Source organism: Cyprinodon variegatus, unplaced genomic scaffold, assembly GCF_000732505.1.
Source record: "Cyprinodon variegatus isolate N-32 unplaced genomic scaffold, C_variegatus-1.0 Scaffold83, whole genome shotgun sequence".
In the NCBI taxonomy this organism is placed as follows: domain Eukaryota; kingdom Metazoa; phylum Chordata; class Actinopteri; order Cyprinodontiformes; family Cyprinodontidae; genus Cyprinodon; species Cyprinodon variegatus.
The window spans coordinates 1,476,241-1,498,086 of NW_015150536.1; the positions used below are offsets into that span (position 1 = coordinate 1,476,241).

The 21,846-nt window shown below is 37.2% G+C and overlaps 1 protein-coding gene across 2 annotated transcripts in view; it reads left to right on the forward strand.

Annotated features, from left to right (window-relative positions):
* Positions 1-5,670, forward strand: part of ephb1 (EPH receptor B1) — a 223,440-nt gene extending 217,770 nt beyond the window's left edge. Inside the window, exon 16 of one of the 2 annotated variants that reach the window (XM_015373231.1) lies at positions 1,564-1,672. In XM_015373231.1, coding sequence (XP_015228717.1) covers positions 1,564-1,672 — 109 coding nt within the window. Of the gene's footprint in view, positions 1-1,563 lie in introns of both variants that reach the window. The other variant, XM_015373230.1, reaches the window with a different exon arrangement.
* Positions 5,671-21,846: the final 16,176 nt, after the last annotated feature.

Sequence of the window (21,846 nt, forward strand, 5' to 3'; positions counted from 1 at the left end):
TAATTTAGCAAATCTGTGTTTTCTGTTAATCGCCACTAACTCTCTGTGCTAAAATTATACTTGCTCATGTAGCGATTGTTAATGCAATAGAAAGATGGTAGACATTTTCAGGCTGCATAAACCTTTTCACAGTTTGTTATCTTACAATCAGAAACCTAAATTGTAATTTTATGTGATGTATATAAATGTATAATAAGTAACACACAATTGTGGCATTCAGGGGAAATACTACACATTTTATTTTATTAGTAATCTGAAAACTGTGTTATCTGTTTTTATTCAACTTCCCTCAGTATATTGAAGAATCAATTTGCCCATTCTTTGGGAAATGGCTCAGTTTATGTCAAACTGATACAAGAACAGCAGTCTCAAATAAGTGTACAGATTCCTATTAGGATTTAAGTCATAACATTTACTCCCTGTAACACGTGTATGTTTTAAACTGATCCATCTTGTAGCTCTAGTTTTATTTTTGTGGTGTTTGGCCTGCTGGAGATGATAGAACTCTCCCTTAGACTCAGATCTTTTATTTTCAGCTTCTACCAGGTTTTTCTTCAGGTTTGCTTTGTACTCAAATCTATAAATTTAACCATATTTTCTGTTCCTAGAACAAGTTGCTGCATATTGGTGGTTATTTAATTATTTCCATCGGCTACTAGCATTTAAATGTTCAGTATGCTGGCTATGAGATATAGAAACTTAATCCCATCTCATCAGAACACTGTCCTACAACATCCCTTAATTTGTTGTTGCAAACAGCTAAGTGGACTTTTAAAAAATACTTTTTCAATAACACCTTTATTTGCTGCTACTCCCCCTTAAGGGCCTTATTTGTTGAATGCATAACTAATAGTGGGGGATTCCCCAACCTAAGCTATGTAGCTCCTCTGGAGTTATCCCAGGCCTCTTGGCTTACTAGGTGGATTCTGGTTTGAAATCTTCAGCTGGACAGCCATGCATCGTTGAGTTTACAGCTTTGCAGTTTGGATTTAAAGGGCTTTGTGGGATGTTCAAAGCTTGAAGTTTTCAATCTTTGTTAATAAATAATTTCATAATATACTATTATTTTAAAATTGTCCACAAATTAATCTATACTGCAGTTACTTCTTTTCATAATGCTTTTAAATAGCAAAACCTCTGAAGAACACTTTTATTTAAACCAAAATTGGTTTACATATAAGTGAATTCAGTTTATTAATTAAAGCGACTTGTAAGGACAACTTGTGTTTCCAGATTTTCTTTCTTGGTATCAAAAGAAAGAGTGCTTACTACATATACATGCCACATGTAAAATAGTTTCAGAACTATATGTAGTTTTACATTCTATATCCATACTGTATAATGTCTTTATATATAATTTAAATAGAATACACAGAGAAGTGTGTTTGTATTGTAACAAGTGTAAAATAAGGGGTATAAATCCTTTAGGGAGGCATTTTAGTCACATACAGTATTATTCAGCCTATTTGTTCTAAATTTAGAAGTTGAATGTGACTGGGTTTAATTTTTAATGGAAGCTGTGAATTTTCCTTTCATTTACCCCTTTGCTTGTTTCCCATCTAGGGACTTGCTTAGAATAGGAGTGACCTTAGCAGGCCATCAGAAGAAAATCCTCAGTAATGTCCAGTCCATGAGGGTGCAGATGAGCCAGTCACCGACAACGATGGCATGACTACAGGAGGCGCTGTGCCACGGAACGGGCAGCATTCGGAGGACCAAAAACATCAGCCCACGAATGACCCCCGATCCATCGGAACGCGCCAGAGTTGAGACTATCGTCTTAATCTAAACATCTGTTATGGCAACAGGAGACCAGGGTTTACGCTACTACATGGAAAACAGTTGTTACATCTCATGCAATCCTCCTCATGCATTCAGGGTCAATACCTGGCACTTTTTCTCCACTCTTCACAAAAGGAAGACGGCAACAACTTTTGTGGTTTCCAGTTACATTTGTGTCATTACAAACCAAAATTACTCCTACAATCGGACATCGAGACAGGGAACAACTTAGGAGTTATGCCGTTGTGGTAAATTAATTGATATTGTGCTTCTATATTATCTGGACTAAAAAAAAGTAAAAAATGTAGACACAAGTGTGAGACATTTAGAAACCTGTGACCTGTGCTTTATATCCATACGGTTGTCATTGTGGGAGAGAACGACTCCTTGACCTGATGGAAGCAGCTAGAAAGTTTAACTAACTGGAGAGAGAGGCATACAGGGATGTACAGTGGAGCACTAATTTCAATGTTTTCTTTGTTTTTTGCTTGTTGTAAATTTTTTAATATTGTATAATAGATTAACAAATTCAGAGCTTATTTCTATTTTTGTCCTTTACCACCCGTTTCTTGTGTTGCAACTATAGCAAGATACCACCTACTTGTCTCTTAACTTAAACACTACCTGTGGAGGTTTGGTTGGTCGGTCTTGCCTTCTCCACCATCTCCACCAAGAGAATATAAATATGTTTATCTCTTGCTAATATGATTATATCTTTCATAATAAACCTTCATATTGAAGGTGTTACATATTAATATGTATGTACAGAACTCTCTGCTTGCATTTTTGGCAAAGACATGTTGACTAGATTGTGATAGACACATGCAATGTGTAGTTTCCTGTAAATCCCTGGATTCCTTATCACAGCTGAACAACGGACAATTGGTTGAACATCTTCATGATCCAGGGACACCATAATGACTCTTCTGACTGTACTTTAACTAAGGAAAATGTTAACTGATCACTGAGAGAGAACTGTTATTGTAAAGTTGTATAAAGATGTTGTAGGAGTTAAAGTATTGGATAAAAGTATTTTACTGGAGATCATGTTAAATGTAGGTGTACACATGCTGTCCTCTGCTGATGAGCACTTACATGTACAGATATGGCTTATGCTCCATTTGCATTTTTATATATTGCTTGTGTTTGGATTTCTCATTAGAATGTAACACTAATTTAAAGATGGTCCATACAGTAGGCTGTCCCAAATTCATGATAGGCAGCTGCTGATCATAAAGAAAACAAAAACCTACAAAGGCATTTGCATTCAGTTGCTCTACATCTAAAGAGTTTCATCTTGAGGTAAATTCTACCAAATGTATATATCTTAGCTGAAGCAAGACTTTCTTCAAATTTGAAATGCATGAGAAAGCATCTAATCAAGGCATTGGAAATCAGTTTAATTCTGCATCACTTCCTTTCAAAGTGAAAATGAACATCTGGGCTGAGGTTTGCCAACAGGCACCCAGTGCCATATCAATGAACACACAGTCTTAAACAGCCCTAAAGAGCCCATTGCTCACAAAAGAAATGACCTTACAAATGCTGCTGTATTTATCTTTGGCATCTATCAATGCATCCTTGCTGAGGGTGTTAACCGATTGAACAGGCAAGATGAAGCCAATTGCTGTCCTATTATAGAGAGTTGCAAAAAACGCACTTGGTGACAATAATTCTTGAGGATGTTCTGATTGCTGCCTATAAAATTGTCCTCATATTTAATACAGTAATAGAAAAATAGTCTTAAGTTATTTGTTTTAGTTCTGTAAAAGGGTTGATATTATGCAGTTTGATCAAATAAAGTGATGAACAAAAGCACTGAAGAACAGAATTTCCCCTTTAACTAGTTAATAATATATTGGATACCATTGTCATAATTATTCTTTATCTGTTGTTATTAAGTAATTAATATTGAATATAGTATATCAAAATTGTTTAAGTGTTGCTTCATTTGTTTCATTTTGCTACTCAACACATAATTTAGTTGTGTGCTGAAAACGGCATTACATAATGAATATGTGAGCTATATGCATATTAATTATTTGAAAGTACAAACTGGCTTGAGAAAGGGAACAGATTCTGCTTCATAAAGAGACAGTTGATGTCTGGGCACTATTAAAACCTATAGTTTGATGCATCCTTATACAATAATGAAAAACGAAAAAAAACAATTTGGTTATTGGTAAGGCCCAAAAATATTATTGTAAGTGTTCTTTATGAGGTTTATATTTAAGGGATCTAATTGAGATTAATAGTTTATATTCTTAGCAAGAACCTCTTTGCTTTCCATTGACAACCTCAAATAATATATATATGTTACATTTTGCTAATAAGCTACAACCAATCCTCTCAGTTATACTCAGTATTCTCTTTCGCTGCGCTTTTTTCCAAGCCACTCTAGTTCGCTGGCGGGCTTCCAGCTCGTTTATCCTTGGTTTAACCAAGCTGTCCAGGGCACTGTCTGAGGCAGGCTAGACCAGTGCTGGCCAAAGAAATAGTTGGCTCCATGCTTCAGTGGGCCCAGGCAGGGTGCGAACACCTGCTAGGACCCCTGTCTGACAGGCATCTGATCAGCAATGGGGGAGGGAGAATGATTGGGCCATGTAAATGGACACAAATGCACACCACTCTAAATGTGAATCCAAAATATGCTCCTAAATCTTTTTTTTTTTTTTTAAGGGAAAGCATTACAATGTGTAAGAAAAGATGGTAGAAAGAGAGGGAGAAGCTGTTTAGAGGAAAGCTAATTTGCAAGTAAGACATTAAAAGGATAAATAGAAGAAACTCAGATTCTGTCTCTTTTAGCTTGAAAGTTAGTTGATGCTGCCTTATCCTTTCATTATATAAATGCTCATTTCTTCGGTTAGGCTTGGGAAATATTGTAATTAAGCAACTGCTTTGCCCTTTTGGACGAATTGCATTTTGTTTAAACTGCACAACTCATTGATTTTCCAACTAAACATAATAATATATTCCTTAATGCAGGCTTAGATACCTTTCATTAAAAACCATTTCATCAATTTGAATGTATTAGTTATCTATTCAGCTCAGTCATGTGTGTTTCCTTTTCAACCCTTTAGCTTGTGACTGAGATGGTGAATACATTTATTTTCTAACTGTGCAATTCTTTTAGCCTCATTTGCTCTGTTTGTCTTATGAAATGTCGTACTGTACAGTAACACTCCAGTATGATGAATAGAGAGATGGTTTTCAGTTCCTCTATAAAATGAGCTTTCTACTGAAGCCATTCATCACATACTGATACAAAACACAAGATGAGGAGAGCTTGTTAAGCGTTTCATGGTGTCGTAACTGTTTGAAGAGTGTCCAACAACTCGTTTAGTCACTGGAATCATCCCTTGCTTTTATGGATCAGCTATATACACCTGAAAATGACACGTCATTGCTCCCAGCAAAGACTGTTGTCATTTAAGTGCATCACGTTTTGTTTCTTTCTGGCTTTTCAAAGATTTATGCGCATTTATAACACTTCACATCCATCCAGATATATACAAACACTGTGAATATATAAAAAAGAAGAGTTTATGTGGTCAGTCGGGGAGAGGAAGATCAGATGAACTGACCTTTTCCAAAATGTTGTCACAGTCTCTCTCTTTTTGGTACAGATTTAATGAGAGAGGATTGTGAGTGCACATGTTATCTGTTTTTTGTGTGAGGGACAGTGGCTGTATGTTTTGTACATATTTGACTTAGTTATATGTACAGAAGTTGTGTGCACATATACAATGTTGATAAGTATGAATGGTTTTCCAATTATTTTTTCTTCCATTTCTGTATAGCTGCCACTTGTAAATTGTGAAAGTATGTGTCAAAGGTTTGTAAGATGTAACTTTCAGAACAATTGTACTAAAATGCACTTAATAAACGCCTTGGAAAACAAATCAGTCACTTTTTCTGCCTCAGATTTAATGGACAATAATTATGTATGTCAACAAAAACGGTCAAGAGTGATTATTAACCAGTAGCACTTGTGTCAACAAATTGACATCTAATACTTTTATAATTACTACGACATAAACAACTTTTAGTCACTGACATTTTGAGTGGCAGCACATGTTAAAAGCCATCAGATATAAATAAACAATCCATTATTTGGAATATAAGTAGCATTTTGAATCCCTCCGGATTAATTACAGCCATTTATCTCCTCATTTAAATGCTTATCTCTGTCCTGAACATTCATTTTTCAAGAACCATAGTTTCTGGAAACCATTTTGTACAGTAATTATGTTATTAATGAGGTATGTCAAAAATATGGTTCCAAATTTCAACATTCTTTTATAGCAGTTTATTGAGTAGTTAAACATAAATGGTCTTATACTTATATACAGAGCATAACACCACACACATGTTAAGATGAACAAGGTCTTGAATACATTTTTCTTTTAAAAACTCAATTTCAAGTCATAATTCGATTAAGTGGTGAATCAGGGTTGGTTCTATGTCATATTTGTGGTTTAAATATAATATGTGAAATTTCAGAAGAAATGGCTACATTTTATAGATATATAAAGACAGTCTTAAAACTATAAAAAGTAATTAATATGAATTATTTAAAACTAATTAGAAACTGCAAACCAAATGAGGATGCTATGCTTTACATGCATTCAATAATTTTTTCTTATCATACTCCATTACAGCATGTGTGTAAGTTGCTCCTGCTGTTACCAAACGCATTGGCTCTTTATTCATGGTTACATTAAAAATATAAAATCTAATTACCTTTAATCACCTAAGTTTTTGATTTGTTAAAAGAATCAACCAAAGCATTAATCATTTAGTGCCTCAGCCACTATTTACATTTATGGAAAGACAAAATAACAAGAGTCATTAAAAAAACCCAAAATCAGGACTATAAAATACTACAGTGCAAGATGACCTTTGGACAGAAAGCCTCCTATGTTGAACATTTTCAGCTTTGAAACTCACTACAATCTGACTTTAAAACCATAGCTATGGTTAACATTCCAAAAACGTTAAAAAACAATGGAGATGATTTTGTTTCCAAGTTTGAAGACGTTTCACTTCCCTTCCAGGAAGCTTTACCAATCATCAACTCAACGCTATATCTGACATTTTAAATTGAAAAGTGAAACCTCTTAAAACTTGGAAACAAAGTCCAGCGGACTGTTTTTTTTTGTTTTTTTTTTACTTATTTGGAATGACTATGACCTGGGTGACTGGGAAGCTTCACCACCTACATGTTCCAGGATTAATAATAAATTAAGATCAACCTGAAATGTATTCAGTTTAAATTATTGTATCTGGTTTAAGACAGTTTGTTTCAAAACATTATTTTAAAACATTCTCCACATGTTTGTTTCCCATATTAAATTTAACTGTTAGACTTTTAGGGACAACTGTTGTGAAATAGCCTTAGCTCTTAACATCTAAGATGTAAGCATACAGATTGCTTTGAGGAAATAATCTATATTTGTTGTATCTGCTCCTATCAAACAAACAATTCATAAAAATGAGTAAAGCCAATGAAACCAAACCCTCCCTACAAGATTTTAACACAACAGAGAGAGGAGATTAAAATCAAAATGTGCTTAAAGTCCTAAACAATCTTGAACTAAGCATGATAGTCACAGAGTTCTTGCGGTATTTACATTGAAAGCTAATATTTTTGCTTACATTATTCATAATGATGGCCATGTTAGCCAGCTTTTTCTGAAATAACTTGGTTGGCTTGCTTTTCGATAATTTAAATACATCAGTCAAAATATGTAGATGGCTTAATTTTGCCATGAGTATTTTACGGAAAAACTGTCCTTGGATATGATGGCAGGATGTAAAGCTCATCTATTTCCTTTAGCTTAAATGACCCCACATAACACTATATTCAGAGCAATTAGAGTGGTAGAGGAAGTGTTATCCTTGTGATAAGAAGCTCTATGTGATAACTCACCGTGAGCATGTGTATTAGAGAAACAGAGAGGCAGAAATAAGAAGCATACTTCTTATTGTTTACTATAGTTGTAAGTGGCAGTTCATCAGCGAGAGGGGGGTCAGGTCACCTGGTTTTCCAATAAAGTCGTATGAAGTTTCAAAAGTGACTTCTCTGCTGTAAATCTCTGCCTTGATCAATATTCACACAGCAATCACCTGTGAGAAAGGGATTTCTTGCACAGCAGGGAACTCCAGCAGAAAGAAAAAGAGGGAGCTGGGACAAAATACAATCCTTTCAGTTGTGTAGAACAAAGTGTAGAAAGGTTAAAGCACAAACTGTGTTCAGGACAGAGAAAAAAAAAACAAATCAGTAAACAGGAGGCAGAAATAATAGCAGTGGCCTCACAGGAACACAGAGAGAACAGAGATGAATTTCTATGAAAGTAGAATTTCCCAAATGCTTGTCATTACCTTATACTTTCTGGTTTACCTGTGTTTTAAGTATTTTTAATTTTTTTTAATAAATACAAATTCAGGAGAAAGCAGAAATCCAACAATAAGCTGACTAAAGCTCTGTTTATCCCCAGGAACCGGTCTCTCCCCTCGTGAGATTGTCCAAGACCTAAATCTGATCTCAGAGCTTGCTGGGGGCTGCAGCTCAGCAAACTATGTGCATATTTACTTTAATCTTGGAAGCTGAGGAAATATCCCAACCACACACCGCTTAGTGGAATCCTGTGTTCTGTCGTGCATAATTTTACAAGTAAAGAGCTTAAAACTGGTACCGAATAAAAACCCAAAACAATCCAGTCTTTTTTTTTATCATTGAAAACATTTGTGTCATAAAATATTTATCATTTTCAGGCGCTTTTTGGCTGTTATACATTTGCATTTAGTTTACAATTTTACTTACACAGAGAACACGTTTTCTTAAAGAGAGGAGTAGAAGTTAATAGGCATTATTAGGATATTTTCCATTTTTAAAGAAAAATCAATACAACATTATTAAATAAGATTTAAACACTTTTGTTTAGATCTGAAGCCAACATGGAGAGCAGTAAAAGTTTCATAACTTGAGTCTAATTTTATTATGGTTTTAACAAAAAAAATGATGACAGAACACACACAAACTTGGCGGATAGATGGAATTGACTGATGTTACCTTCATCCATAATAAGCTTTTTGCTGCAATATTCATGTGTAAGTCTATAAGACTTTGTTTTGTTTTGTTTTGTTTTAGGCACACATACGAAATTCAAGCTGAGGAAGAACTAAACCAATGTAGTGTTAAACCACCACATTGACAAAATATTGTAGTGTTTTGCAAGCATCTTTATACTCTAGACCTTTTTAACATTTTGTTACAACAGATCTATAGGAATGGATGATGCTCCCACTTTGTCACAGGAAAATAGCCCTAAAGATACAACCAGAGCTCTATTGAAGGGGTTCATATTATAGAAGATTATTTAATTACAATGACCCATGCAAAGTCACAGTGTCAAAAGACACATAAGAAACACACATTTCTCAGGCTTCTATTAAAAAAATGAAATAATTTTCTTTTTCAGTAAGAAAAAAAACTAGTAGCCTATCTGCTAATTGACATAAACCCCCCAAAGTTTGAAGTACATTGAGGTTTGCAGATGTGTTATTTAAAAGTGTTATTTAAATGCTTAAGGGGGATAAATACTGGAGTAAGTCATTGTATCTGCAGGAAATAAAATTTGGATATCCCAAACTAGTATGATGTTCTCAACATGATTTTCTACCTTAACCTGTATCTGAAGGATTTTAATTACCTCCTATTCAGCAAGTCAAGGGGTGGGGCTTGATCTCCAGAGAGATAAAGACCAGAATGCAAACAGCTCTGAAAGTGTTTACACTATTACTTGCTTATGTGAATTTCATAGCTTATATGTGTAAAATGTGGCTTTCAAAAAAAGTAACTGGACTACTAAGAGGAAATATAAAAACAGTTGTTTTAAGCATATTAAGGCATTACATTTATAATGTGCTGACTTTTATAAAAGAACTTGATTGAGTATTGCAAAAAAAAAATAAAAAATCTATAAAAGCAAAAACAATTCATTTAATTTCACAAAGGTACTGATTAAAAAGCAGCTAAATTTGGAGATACTAATTTGGTAAATCAAGATATAAGTAGGAAGATTCAAACTATGTCCTTTAAAAGTGGTGTATAATTCTCCTTTTGTGTACGGGAAGAGAAATCCAGCACCTGGGTCAAATGAGATTTTATGTCTCCAAGGAGTTTATCAAATTTAATTATGATACATATAATTACCAAAAGCAATCTTGTGTGTGGTAGGAATAATCATTTTAGAAGTCGGCACCTGCAGGGGTAGGGCATAATTTACATGTGGTCTAGGGTGACAGAGGGAGGGAAATAAAGGAGAGAGAGAGCCAGAAACAGGTGACTGCTAAATACTTTGCTGAGCAAGCTGGCTTTATGCTCAGCGTCTTTACTATAGGAGCTCAAGAAATGACTAAAACTGTCAACCACACTTAAAAAGATTAAGAACAGCTTTTACTTTTTAGCATCTGATTACTAAAGGAGATTTGACAAATGCTCGATTTTATGTTACTTTAAAAACACAGCCATCCTTCATCCCTGTTCTGCTAAGAAGAATATAAACAGAAGCTTCGCCAAACCCAGATGTTTTTTAATGAGTCGGATTTATCATAAAAAACAGAGAAGGGTGGCCAACATAAGTTTTGCTAAGGCTTAGAGTAAGCAATAGGAGGTAGAAGAAGGAGTGAGCAATGATGGGATCATAGCTGTAATAGGTTCTTTCAGAAGGTGAGAATGAGTAAGGGTTGTAGAAGGGGACATTTCACTGTAACCACATACACACTGACTCATACATGGACATAGCCTCAGCAGCTCTCCACCCGACATAGAAACCCCCTGCAGTGTCTAATCCTGCACAGAGCCCTTCTCAGCTCCGCCCGGCTTCGATTGCTGCTAAAAGAAATCAATGAAATATTTTCCCACCAAAATGAGGAGGAACAATGGATGAGATCCACACCTCAAGGTCTTTCTAATTAGAGAGTTCACACAAAGGGGCTGCAGCATTTCATGGCTCTAAGAAAAGAAGGAGACGAGTTAGGAGGCAGCGATGAATGAACAGAGAGCGATGAAGGTCATCGACTTTGCTGCTTTAAAATCCAAACTACATAACTCATAACCTTGGCTAATGCAGATCTGAAATTTTGACATTGCTGTTTCCAAATGCAGGTGTGCAAAATAGGACCCTTGAAAGGTCTTGAAATCTGGCATTATTGTTTTACTCAATGGCCTTTGATGCTGTTTCTCTAGGTGAGTGCAAAGATCATTCTTTTTATGGCAGATTTAAGTTTTAAAAAGCAACTACATGCACGGCTTGATGCACCTGAGAGAGAATAATGTAGGGAAAGCTAACATTGGATAATAGCTGTCATTACTGCTCTTAACCAGCACCTGCCATCTTAAAAAATGTGTGTAGCACTGAGAGCTGTGTTGGGCATGCTCTTCAGCTGATAAAATGGGTATTCGTACTTACAGTAGTAAAGCAGTGTCTGCCTATACATAAACTCACACGTCTAGATCATGACTTTTGGAGTCTAATGCTGAAGCGGTAAACAATCCCTACTGCCACCCTCTGTTTTAGGGAGGAAACTACTTCCTTCCTCCCTTCCTCCATCCATCCATCCATCCATCCATCCATCCATCCATCCATCCATCCATCCATCCATCCATCCATCCATCCATCCATCCATCCATCCCCTGCTTAGTCCTGTCAGGGTCATGGTGGGGCCAAAGCCTATGTCTGGCAGTCTATGGGCGAGAGGCAGGGTACACCTTGGACAGGTCACCAGTCTGTCACAGGGCAACAAAGAGACACAACCATGCACACACACACCAACACTAACACAAACCTAAGTACAATTAAGAGAAGCCAATCAACCGAGTTGGCAACCAACATATGCCAGTTGGAAACCGGTTCATGCCAGTTAGAAACAGGTATATACCAGTCTTATCAAATGTCCTACATGGCGCTGAATATCCTAATCTGGTTTTATTGACAATATATTTTTGAATTTATGAAAAAGTAATGTTCATTTATATAGTTGTAAATGTGTCTATGTCTTGAAAAAAAAACCCAACAAGTGGCATATTCTCAGTATTACATTATGAAATAGAACGCTTGTGATCTGCTAAGCATGAGCCTAGCCATCATCTGTACACTTCTTCTTCCTCGGTTTGCAAACCACAGGGCATTACGATTACCGCCCCCTGCTGTACGCATGTGGCATCAGATCACTGAAAATATCATTTTCATACCAACGGAGTTAAAATAAAAAATAGTAAAATTCAAATTAAAAACCATTGTTGTGATGGTTCATATAAACACATTGAAAATGTGACTATATGTTCAGAAAACTGCAGCATAATGTCAGTATCACTGTATGATGTGTTTTGGGAGTGATCTGCTAGGCATTAACCTAGCTAGAATCTGGTGTTCTTCTTTTTCTTTATTTCTGTTTGCAAACAACAAGTGATTACCACCTCCTGTTGTACATATGCATGTGGTGTCAGATCAATCAAAATATCCTTTTAATACATTCAGAGATTAAATAATAATTTTTAAAAATCTTCACATTACAATCTTCACATTGTTTTGATCACAGCCCTTTTGTTAAGACATATGTCACATTGAAGTAGGCCATGTGATGTAGGTCAAAGTGTTTTTTCATGCCTGCAAAAATATATTGTCTATAAAACCAGATTAAGACATTCAGCGCCCTTATAGGACCTTTGATGAAACTGTGATATGCCGTTTTTCAACTCGCATGTGCCAATTTTGAACATGCATTGCAGTTAGAACTAGCACATTCCAGTAAGAACCGGCACATGTCAGTTGAAAAATGCCAGTTAGAACCAGCACATGCCAGTTAGAACCAGCACATGCCAGTTAGACCCGGTGTAGGTACCAGATCTGCTCGGGTGGTCAGATCTGCTCCGGGCCCTGCCCCTTTATATCATCAATATATGGCAACTCCACTTGGACAAACTGTATTGCACCTGTTTCTTAAGGATCAAATCTCATTTGGAGTTTCAACATATTACCTATATTTGCTATTATTTTACATTTTCTTGGCGGTCTAAAGTAGCCGAAAGTATAAAACAATAATTGTCAGTCTTGAAGGAAACTACTAAGACAGACTGAGCTTATTAACAAGGTGACACAAAAAGTCTCAGGTTATTTTTATTTTTTTCTTAGGATCTTTGGGCAGGGGAGGACAAATGGAACATTCTAAGAATGGCTTTCGTAGAGATTTTAAAGAAAACAACAGTTATACTACTTGTAGGAAACGAATGGTTGCTATTGATAATGAATTCAAAAGTAGTGTAGCTTATGGCTAACTGACCGAGCTAAAAGAGGCTAACCTGTTAGCTACTGAGCACAGCTAGCTAAAGCACTACCCAGCTCTCCTCCTTTATACCATGGTCTTGGAGTTACTATTTTCAGCATAAACAGATTTTGTTTTCAGTTTTGTTATCGATCAGGTAAAACTTCATCAGTCATGATGTTACATCATGTGGTAATGCTCAGCCAATCATGTAGCGTATCGTCACTGGCATGCGCAGGACCCGAGCAGATCTGGTACCTACAACGGTATATCCCAGTTCCAACTGGCATTTGCCATTTCCCAACTGCCATATACCCTTTTTCAAACCAGGCATGCCAGATACCACTTTTGGCTCTCGCAGTCACTCCATTAATGATGAGGGTGATAAAATTATTTTGTTGATGCTCCTTTTTTCCATGACAATAACTAAAACTGACAAGCCAAAGATGGATCTTTGTTGATGAAAACTTGAGAGTTATGGGTATGAGTTTTAATCAATGAGCAAGACTAAATAAAAGTTAGCAGGGTGTCGGTCAGACATTAAAACTGCCTCATTGTGCTGTAAACTGCTAAACAGTATCAGCCATGCTGCTGCGTTCTGTTTGATCCTGCCGCCCACCTGCTGTGCAGCGGTGCTCATTCTGTATGACCACAGAGGGATCATGGCAGGAGCAGGGGGATGAAAATAATCCAGAATGGTCCGGGTGTCTGACAGGACACTGGTACTCTGCACTGAACTCTGACAAACTGTTCTTCCAGCTGTGCTTGTGCAGAAATGCATCTTTGAATATTTCTTTATTATAGTTCTCGTTTCTATCTTAAAATATGATGTAAATGTTTCCTTGTATTGTCATTAAAACATTTTTTTTCTGTTTCCTTTAAATATTTCAACATTTTATTTAGTATATTCATTCAGTTTAGGTCTGGATTACCATGGCATTACAAGGCAATTATGTAGGTTCTCTCTGTATTTTTTAAAAATATCAAAACCCTGTGAATTTAAATCTACTTTGACCTCTGAGCAGCAGCAACCGAGGGGTAAATTGAAGAAATAAAGCCAAAATTGTCAAAGTTTAAAGAATGTTTTTGCTCTTTCCTTTTTTAGAGTATTGAAGATTTTATTGATCTGTGTGTAATGCATAATTCACAGTAGATCAGGAAGTGTTTGCTTTGGGATGGAAACATTGTATGTCTTAAACCTGCCCTTTATTGTACATTTTGTTAGCTTGTCTGTCTATATGATGTGTTGAACTAGAGCTGCTATTTTCACAACTCTTGTGACACACAAGTAGGGCATTAATTCATAGAAAACTTTTCTGCCCAACAGCAATGATGAACTGCACGGCAGCATTCTATACCCAGCTATTGCTGTATCCAAGCAAGAACTGTCAGTCTGGTAAAGAATTTCTGGTAAAGAAAGAAAGTGTAGATGTTATGTTTATGATTAATCTTATGTTTGCAACATAAAACTGACTAAAACTAGACTAAAACCTAGTCAACTAAAACCAACTAAAATTATCACATATCGTTTTGACTAAAATGTGAGTAAGACTAATAATAGTTTTCGTCCTGAAGACTAGGACTGAGACTAAATCTAAGATGGCTGTCAAAAACAACACTATTGAAGACCCCGGGTCAGCGATCGAACCTTAAACCTTCTTGTTGCAAGGCAACAGTGCTACCCACCTTACCACTGTGTAGTCTATGTTTGTTTCCTCCATAAATCACTGTCACAATGTTAAAGGATACTGTATCTGGATTATGATCTGGATCATCACCACAATTTAAAGGATTGTTCCTTGGTATAAGGCGCACCTCTTGCAAAAAATATAATTAAAATCAGCTTTGAACTTTTCGAGTTATCCTACACACAGACAGACAGACAGACAGACAGACAGACAGACAGACAGACTCCTCTAAAAACAAAACGTCAATGTTGGAGGTTAATGTTGAAAGATAGGCAATTGAAAGTGGTTAATATCTCCTATAGAAGTATTGTTTGTCAAAATAATTCTTTAGTAATTTGGGAGTACCTTTTTGTGTGTTTGTAATCACTTAAAGGTTATTTAATTTCTGTATGGAACAAGGGGAAGCTAAGTGATTTAAAAAAAAAAAAAAAAAAGCACATTGTGGGGACCAACTGCTCCTTGTTGGCTCTGATGCATGCACCCAATGAGGGGAAGTGCTGTTTTAGGGTTAGGGGTAATATTTAGTAATAAGGTGAAAAGTGAGTTTAGGTTCGGATTAGGTTAGGTATTATTCCCCAATGCTTAGATTTAGGATAATGGTCAAAATTAGACACTAGAAATGGGTTATAAATGAATGGAAGTCAATGGAAAGGCCCTATAAAAATATAAGGATGTATTGTTCGTGTGTGTTTGTGTGTGTGTGTGTGTGTGTGTGGGAGGGTGTGCGTGTGTAGGAGTTATAATTCAAGAGGCTGGATTGTGGTCCAACTAAGTGGCTCGCAAGGGAAAATCCATGCGTTGATAAAGAAAGCGAAGAGGAGCACAACAGGATGCTAGAAATGTAACGGCCAAAACAGACAGTCTTATAAGTGGTAATTGCTGTATAGGCAGGCATCCATCTTTAAATCCTGTCTTTCAGCTACCCTTGTATATTTTTCACCATTGCCTACACACTTATCACAAGAGAAGAATCAGATTACAGAGGGAACTAAATTGTAATTTTGAGGGCCATTTCTCCATTGCTCTTATTATTTTATAGTATTTGAGAATATCTTGCTTTTTATTTAATGTTGTAGTAAAAAGAAACAAACTAATCCAAGCTGAATGTCATGATTTTGGCACTGATGGATGGCTGGCTTCATTGTCTGACCCGGATCCGTTTCTGCCTTTGGACCTTTGAGCCTACCGGCCCTTGTCTTATCAGTTTGCCTGTCTGTCTTTGGTCTCCTGTCTGACTTTTTTGTGGATTGAACCTGGACCTGCCTTTTGCCTTCGCCCTTTGGATTATCTTGTCTGCCTTGGTCAGCTCTGATTTAATCTCCTGTCAGCTCTGCAGCCTTCCGCCACTGGAACTCTCTGGCAGCGTCTGCTACCATTTCATTTTACCGTGCGGCATTATCCTCGGTCTTCCATTTGTCCCTCAATTCTATGGTATTTCCCAGATCATTCAAGCATGTGGTTGTAGAATCAAAACTTAAAAACCCTGGCCTCGATCAACCCCAAACGAAGAACTCTAGGCCAATATCTAAACTTCCTTTATGGGCAAAAATCTTAGAAAATTTGTTTTGTAAACAACTTATATCTTTCCTCGAGGCAAATAACATATATGATGCTTTTCAGTCTGGTTTCAGGAGACACCACTCCACTGAAAAACCCTTGCTTAAAGTTTCAAGTGACATCCTGATGCGTGCCTACTCAGGTAAATGTACTGCCTTAGTTCTGCTAGGCCTGTCCTCAGCCTTTGACACAAATGACCACCACATCTTGATAAACAGACTGAATGATTTGGTTGGGATCACTTCACCGTGTGAGACTGGTTATCTTCATACCTGTTGGACAGGAGATGGTCTGTGCAAGTAAATTTTTACCATGGCGGCGCTATAAGGCAGCGGCCAAGAACAGCTCCTTTCAACAATTTCACAAAATATGCTGCTAAAAATGATACAAACTAGACATCAAACCCGCATCTATGATAACCAATGCCTGCTGGAGCTACGGTCACAAAATGTTTTAAATACTGACATTTTTACCGTATAAAAAGCTGCAGGATGCTACAGATGGATGTCTACAAGATAACAGCGGAAAATAACAGACGGAGGAAGAGATGCGTAAGACGGAGAAAGCAGGGCTGCAAAGGGGGGCTAACTGCGAAGCTAGAGAGAGATCCCCAAAGACCACCGCATCCATCAATCCTGCGCTCCAATATCCGCTCGTTGGAAAACAAAATGGATAATATCCGACTCAAACTCTCTTCAAAGAAGGAGATATGTAACTACTGCGCAATAATTTTGATGGAATCTTGGCTGCGTCCAGCTGTACCGGACGGCACTGTTGGCCCGGAGGGGCTAATGCTATACTGCATAGATAGAAACAAGAGCTCTGTGTAAATGTAGGCTCTTCTGAGACTGTTCCCAGTAAATCTTCGGCATCTAGAGGGGAAGCACAGCCCTCTGCAGGTGAAAATGAGGAGAGCACGCAAGATGCTTCCACGCCAAATGCTGAAACATTCCCAGCCGGCTCCTCCCGGCCCCCCTCCAGCTTCCACACTGCAAGGTAAGACCATGAAACAGTCTCTCTAGATGCACAGTGCCATTTGAGGTTAAGTGGAGAATGGGGTTTTAGCTGAAAGCATTTATGACATATATCATTATACTTGCCATTTTTTATTTTAGGTTATGTAAGTTATGATTTAAATAAATTCGTTAATTAGTGTTTTTCTTACTTTTCTTCTTGATGTGATGTAGCCTGGGTGCCATTCCGAACTTAGTCCCACCCACAACGTTTGAGGTCGGGAAGTTCGGTCTGGCATTGCTCAACAGTAGCGCGAGTATGCTCGCACAATATCTGGCTGGCCAATCAAATTGTCAGGGCGGGCTTTATACGATGATGGACAGATGATCAACAGTAACGTAATCAACCAACGTCACCAAAGCGCGTTTGGGTGACAACAACAATGGCTGCCGCTGGAGAGTTGAGGTGTGTAGATTCTGCTATTAGGTCTGTTCTAGAAGATATCGACAGCAAATTAATTTTAAAAGAGGAACAGAGAAACGCGATCAAGGGTCATCTTCTAATTCTAGGCGTGCAACTGCACGCTTTGAGCTTTGTTGACAACAACTATGCGTCGCACTCCGTACTCAGTACTTTTTTGTTCTTTTTTCACTCACAAATATTGTGGTATTATTTTTATCTAACTCCCTGCAATTCCATTATATTGCATTGCAAAGCCACTTTCCTTTTATTTCATCAGCCCAATCTAACATCTTTACTTGTTTCCAAATTCTTATTATAAACTGTTTTGTCTGTAAACATTATTTATTGCACTTATGCCTTTCATGGGTGAGGGACACCCTTCTTTTTTCTCCAAATAACAAAAAAATTGGGAGATATTCCTCACTGATTGTTTGGGTGTAAGGACAGAGAATTTGATGATGCTATTCAAAACCCTTTGAGAAAACACTTTTAAAAAATTAACCATGCTAATAAATTGCCTTGCCTTGCACATCTGAAATCAAAGCAAATACTGGTCTTGCAATATTTCCATATTTAGAAAACTGATGAGCTTGTCTCTACAACTTCATGCGTTCAGCTGTCTCTTGTAAACAATGTATTTCATTAAGTGTCCTTTTCTCTTATTATGTTCTGATAGCTTCACCCTAATTGCTAATTTCAGTCACCTGCCTAGTTCTGCCCGGTTCCTAATTTTCCACCTTTGTCAATGATTTACATTCGGTTCAACCCGAGTGATCGGGGCCAGATCATTGTTTTGTGTTCTGTTGGTCGTTTCTAGTTTTGTTCCCAAGTTCATGTCCTGGATCCTGGTGGCCAGTGTATAGAGAGGGTTTTAATGTTTGTCCTGTCTTCTGATTGTTTCCTGATCCTTCCCCGCAGAGCCCTCAGTGTTTTGGCTCGGGACGTGGAGAGGGTGAGTTTTATTCCCATAAGCCTGGCTCCTAGGAAGAGACCAGTTTAAAGTCCTGCTGAAATCCTGGTACCACATCTTGTCTCTGCTTCCCTCAACCACTGAGCCTGCCTGTCTGCCTCTATGCGTGTCTGTATGGGGAGACTTCTGGACCTGTTCTGACTCTGAGGATGCCTGGAACCCAGGATCTGTCTGTTCCTCGGCGGATCGGAACCCGTGCTCGGACTACGGACACCTGGATCTTGGAACTGTTCCTGCCTAATCTGTTTTCCCCTGACCTGGATTGACTGCCTGCATCATCTCACAGACTGCAGCATCGGGAACACTCTGGGCGGCTCAGGCAACATCTCTTTTGCAGCGCAACGACTGATCCTACCTATAATTGAGAGGATGGACTGAATTGTCAAACCAGTTAAGTGACTCACTTGGATAATCATCTCCTGTCAGATGATCGTGGTCACTTACCTGTGTTTCTCTCTGCAGAGACTGTCAGTGATTGGTCGGTGCCCCGCCCCCTTTCCCCACAGTCGCTGCAGGTCCACAGATCCACAGCAGCCTGTTTCTGTTCTGTTTCCGTTTTGTTAGAGTCTGTTTTGTGTTTATAAACGTTTCGAACGTACCTACTGACTGTCTCACCTTGAATACTGGGTCCATCTGTCCTGTTCTTTGACATATTATCTGACTTCAGATGCTTCAACCAGATCAACCCAACCTCTGGCACCAACACGATCAAGTTGATTGATTCAAGAAGCAGGAAGGTAAATGAGAAAAGGAACAGCAGGGTCAGCCCTCATGTTTCGGCACTTCTTAGAAGATTAAGGGACTTTGAACAGTTTGGAGCCTGTCCCAAAAGAAAGGGCAATGGAGCACTGTATTTACCTACCAAAAGTAGTTCAAAAATATTGTAAGTTTTTACATGTTGCACATGTTTGACTGTGTTACAAAATATTACAGTACTATAAGTTAATTTACAATGAATGGCTGCAAAAGGTTCGTGCAGACTGTCTCAACTCTACACCTTCTATGGCTGTTGAAGGTTGTTTTAAATATAAATGTATTGAGGTCCCCTTAACTTTAATACATTTCCCTGTTTTTAATCTTAATAAAAAGGTTTTGATTTTGCAGTACTACAGTAACTCTTACTTTCTTTAACAGCAGAACATAATCCAATGCACTGTTGATAAATGTTGGATTATCAGTAACCCCAGTACATAATTTGATAAGCATAGTTCAACTCTGAAAACATAGTAAATAAAATATTGTATTATGAAAATGCAGCCATTTGCTGGAAAATGTAATTGTCAGGCATGTATATTGAAAATTGAATTAATAGTTGTTAATAATAAAAAATAACAATACATTGCTGTAATTTGTATACAGCTAAAACCTGTAAAAATATCCAATAATATGCTGTAATTATTTTTTACTGGATATTATGCCAAACCATAACTGATTTAGACAACATAGATATAAACATAAAAAAATGACTACTGGCAAATATTTACTAGCGAAGACTTCATGAGAATCTAGTCTGTCTTCAATGAATTATTTGGAAGTTTTGCTTGTTGATTTTCTACCTGGTATACTGTGATCAGTGTAGGCTGACCCCACACTGGTTTAGCAAATGTCAGTTTTAGTGCACATTGGTCCCTGTCAGGCCACCGCTATGAAAATTTTCTGGCTCCGCCACTGAGCCGAACAAACAAAAGGAGGCGGAACAGTTTGTCTGTACTTTCCCCAATAACTGTAATGAGATTCCATAGTCTCTTTAATACCAAAAGGAAGCTGCAGTCACAGATGGAAGAGCACAAAGGGCTTTTTTTCATGAAGTTTTGTCCCACTTGGAAATAAATGCTGCAGAGCTGTGCAAGGTGGACCATACTTTAAAACATCACCAATCCTACAGAAGTGTAGACTGTGGTGTGAAAGTGGACTAGGAGATTTTTAGTGACTCACCCACAGCTAAAGGGATGACCATAAAAACAGGTCTGCACACTCACAGACACTGAAGACAAGTTTCCAAAAGACTGAAGGAATTCGAAAAAAGCTATAATTTTTGAGAAGTTGATGTCTTTTTTTATTTCTTTTGCTGTTTAAATAAAATATTAGGCTTTTTTTTTGTTATGTATGTTACCTGTTAAAGATTTTTTTTTGACATTTAACATGTGAACATTTAAGTTCTCACATGTTATGCTGCATTTTGCAGTTTAAAAGATTAATCTCAGTTTTCACTTTTTGAATGCCATTATGTATTGAATAAATACAATCACTGGGAACTCGGGCTGTAACTAACGATTATTTTGCAAATCAATTGATCTGTCGGTTATTTTTTTCAATTAAGTGATTAATAATCGGATAACCAAAGGCCCTTAAAGAAGATTTTTTGCTAAATAAATCCGGTGAAACTAAAACTTTTCCCCTTGAGGAGCTCTGGATAGAGATATTGATCAACATAAAAGTTATTTTTATCTTAATTGCAAAATATTTATATATATTTTTTACAATCTTGGTATAATTACTGCACTAATTGGGTTACTCTGTCAATTGAAGGCACATTTTAGAGCCTGTACACTCCAGCTAACGATTAATCGATTACTAAATTAGTTGGACGATTATTTCAAGAATCGATTAATCACAATTAATCAGATTAATTGTTTCACTCCTACTGGGAACTAATACTTATTTAATTTTCATTACAATTTCCTATTCAGCTACGCAAGCATCCTCTTTAGACCCCTCAAAATTGTAATATAAATGACAATATACCAGATTTTTATGTACAGCTTAGTAATTTATTGATATGTCACAAAATGTCCTTCTTTTTCGTTGGTGCTTTACATGTAGAAATGGCCACCCTTATCTGCAGTAGCTATCCTTGGCTAAACATAGCCTCTCCCCCACCTTTAGAGCTCTGTTTTCCTGGTAGACTTCTCCTATCTGCCTCTGCTCTCTACCTGAACTAGCACACAACGACTGGCACTTGAGATAATTTGGCGTCATAATGAACAACCAGTTATATTATACAGTTATATTATATTTTATATAGTAGTTGCTAGTTTGTCAGCTTGGCGTTGCTGTAGTGCATAGATGCCAACTTCCATAAATGCAAAACTGGCCTTATGTAAT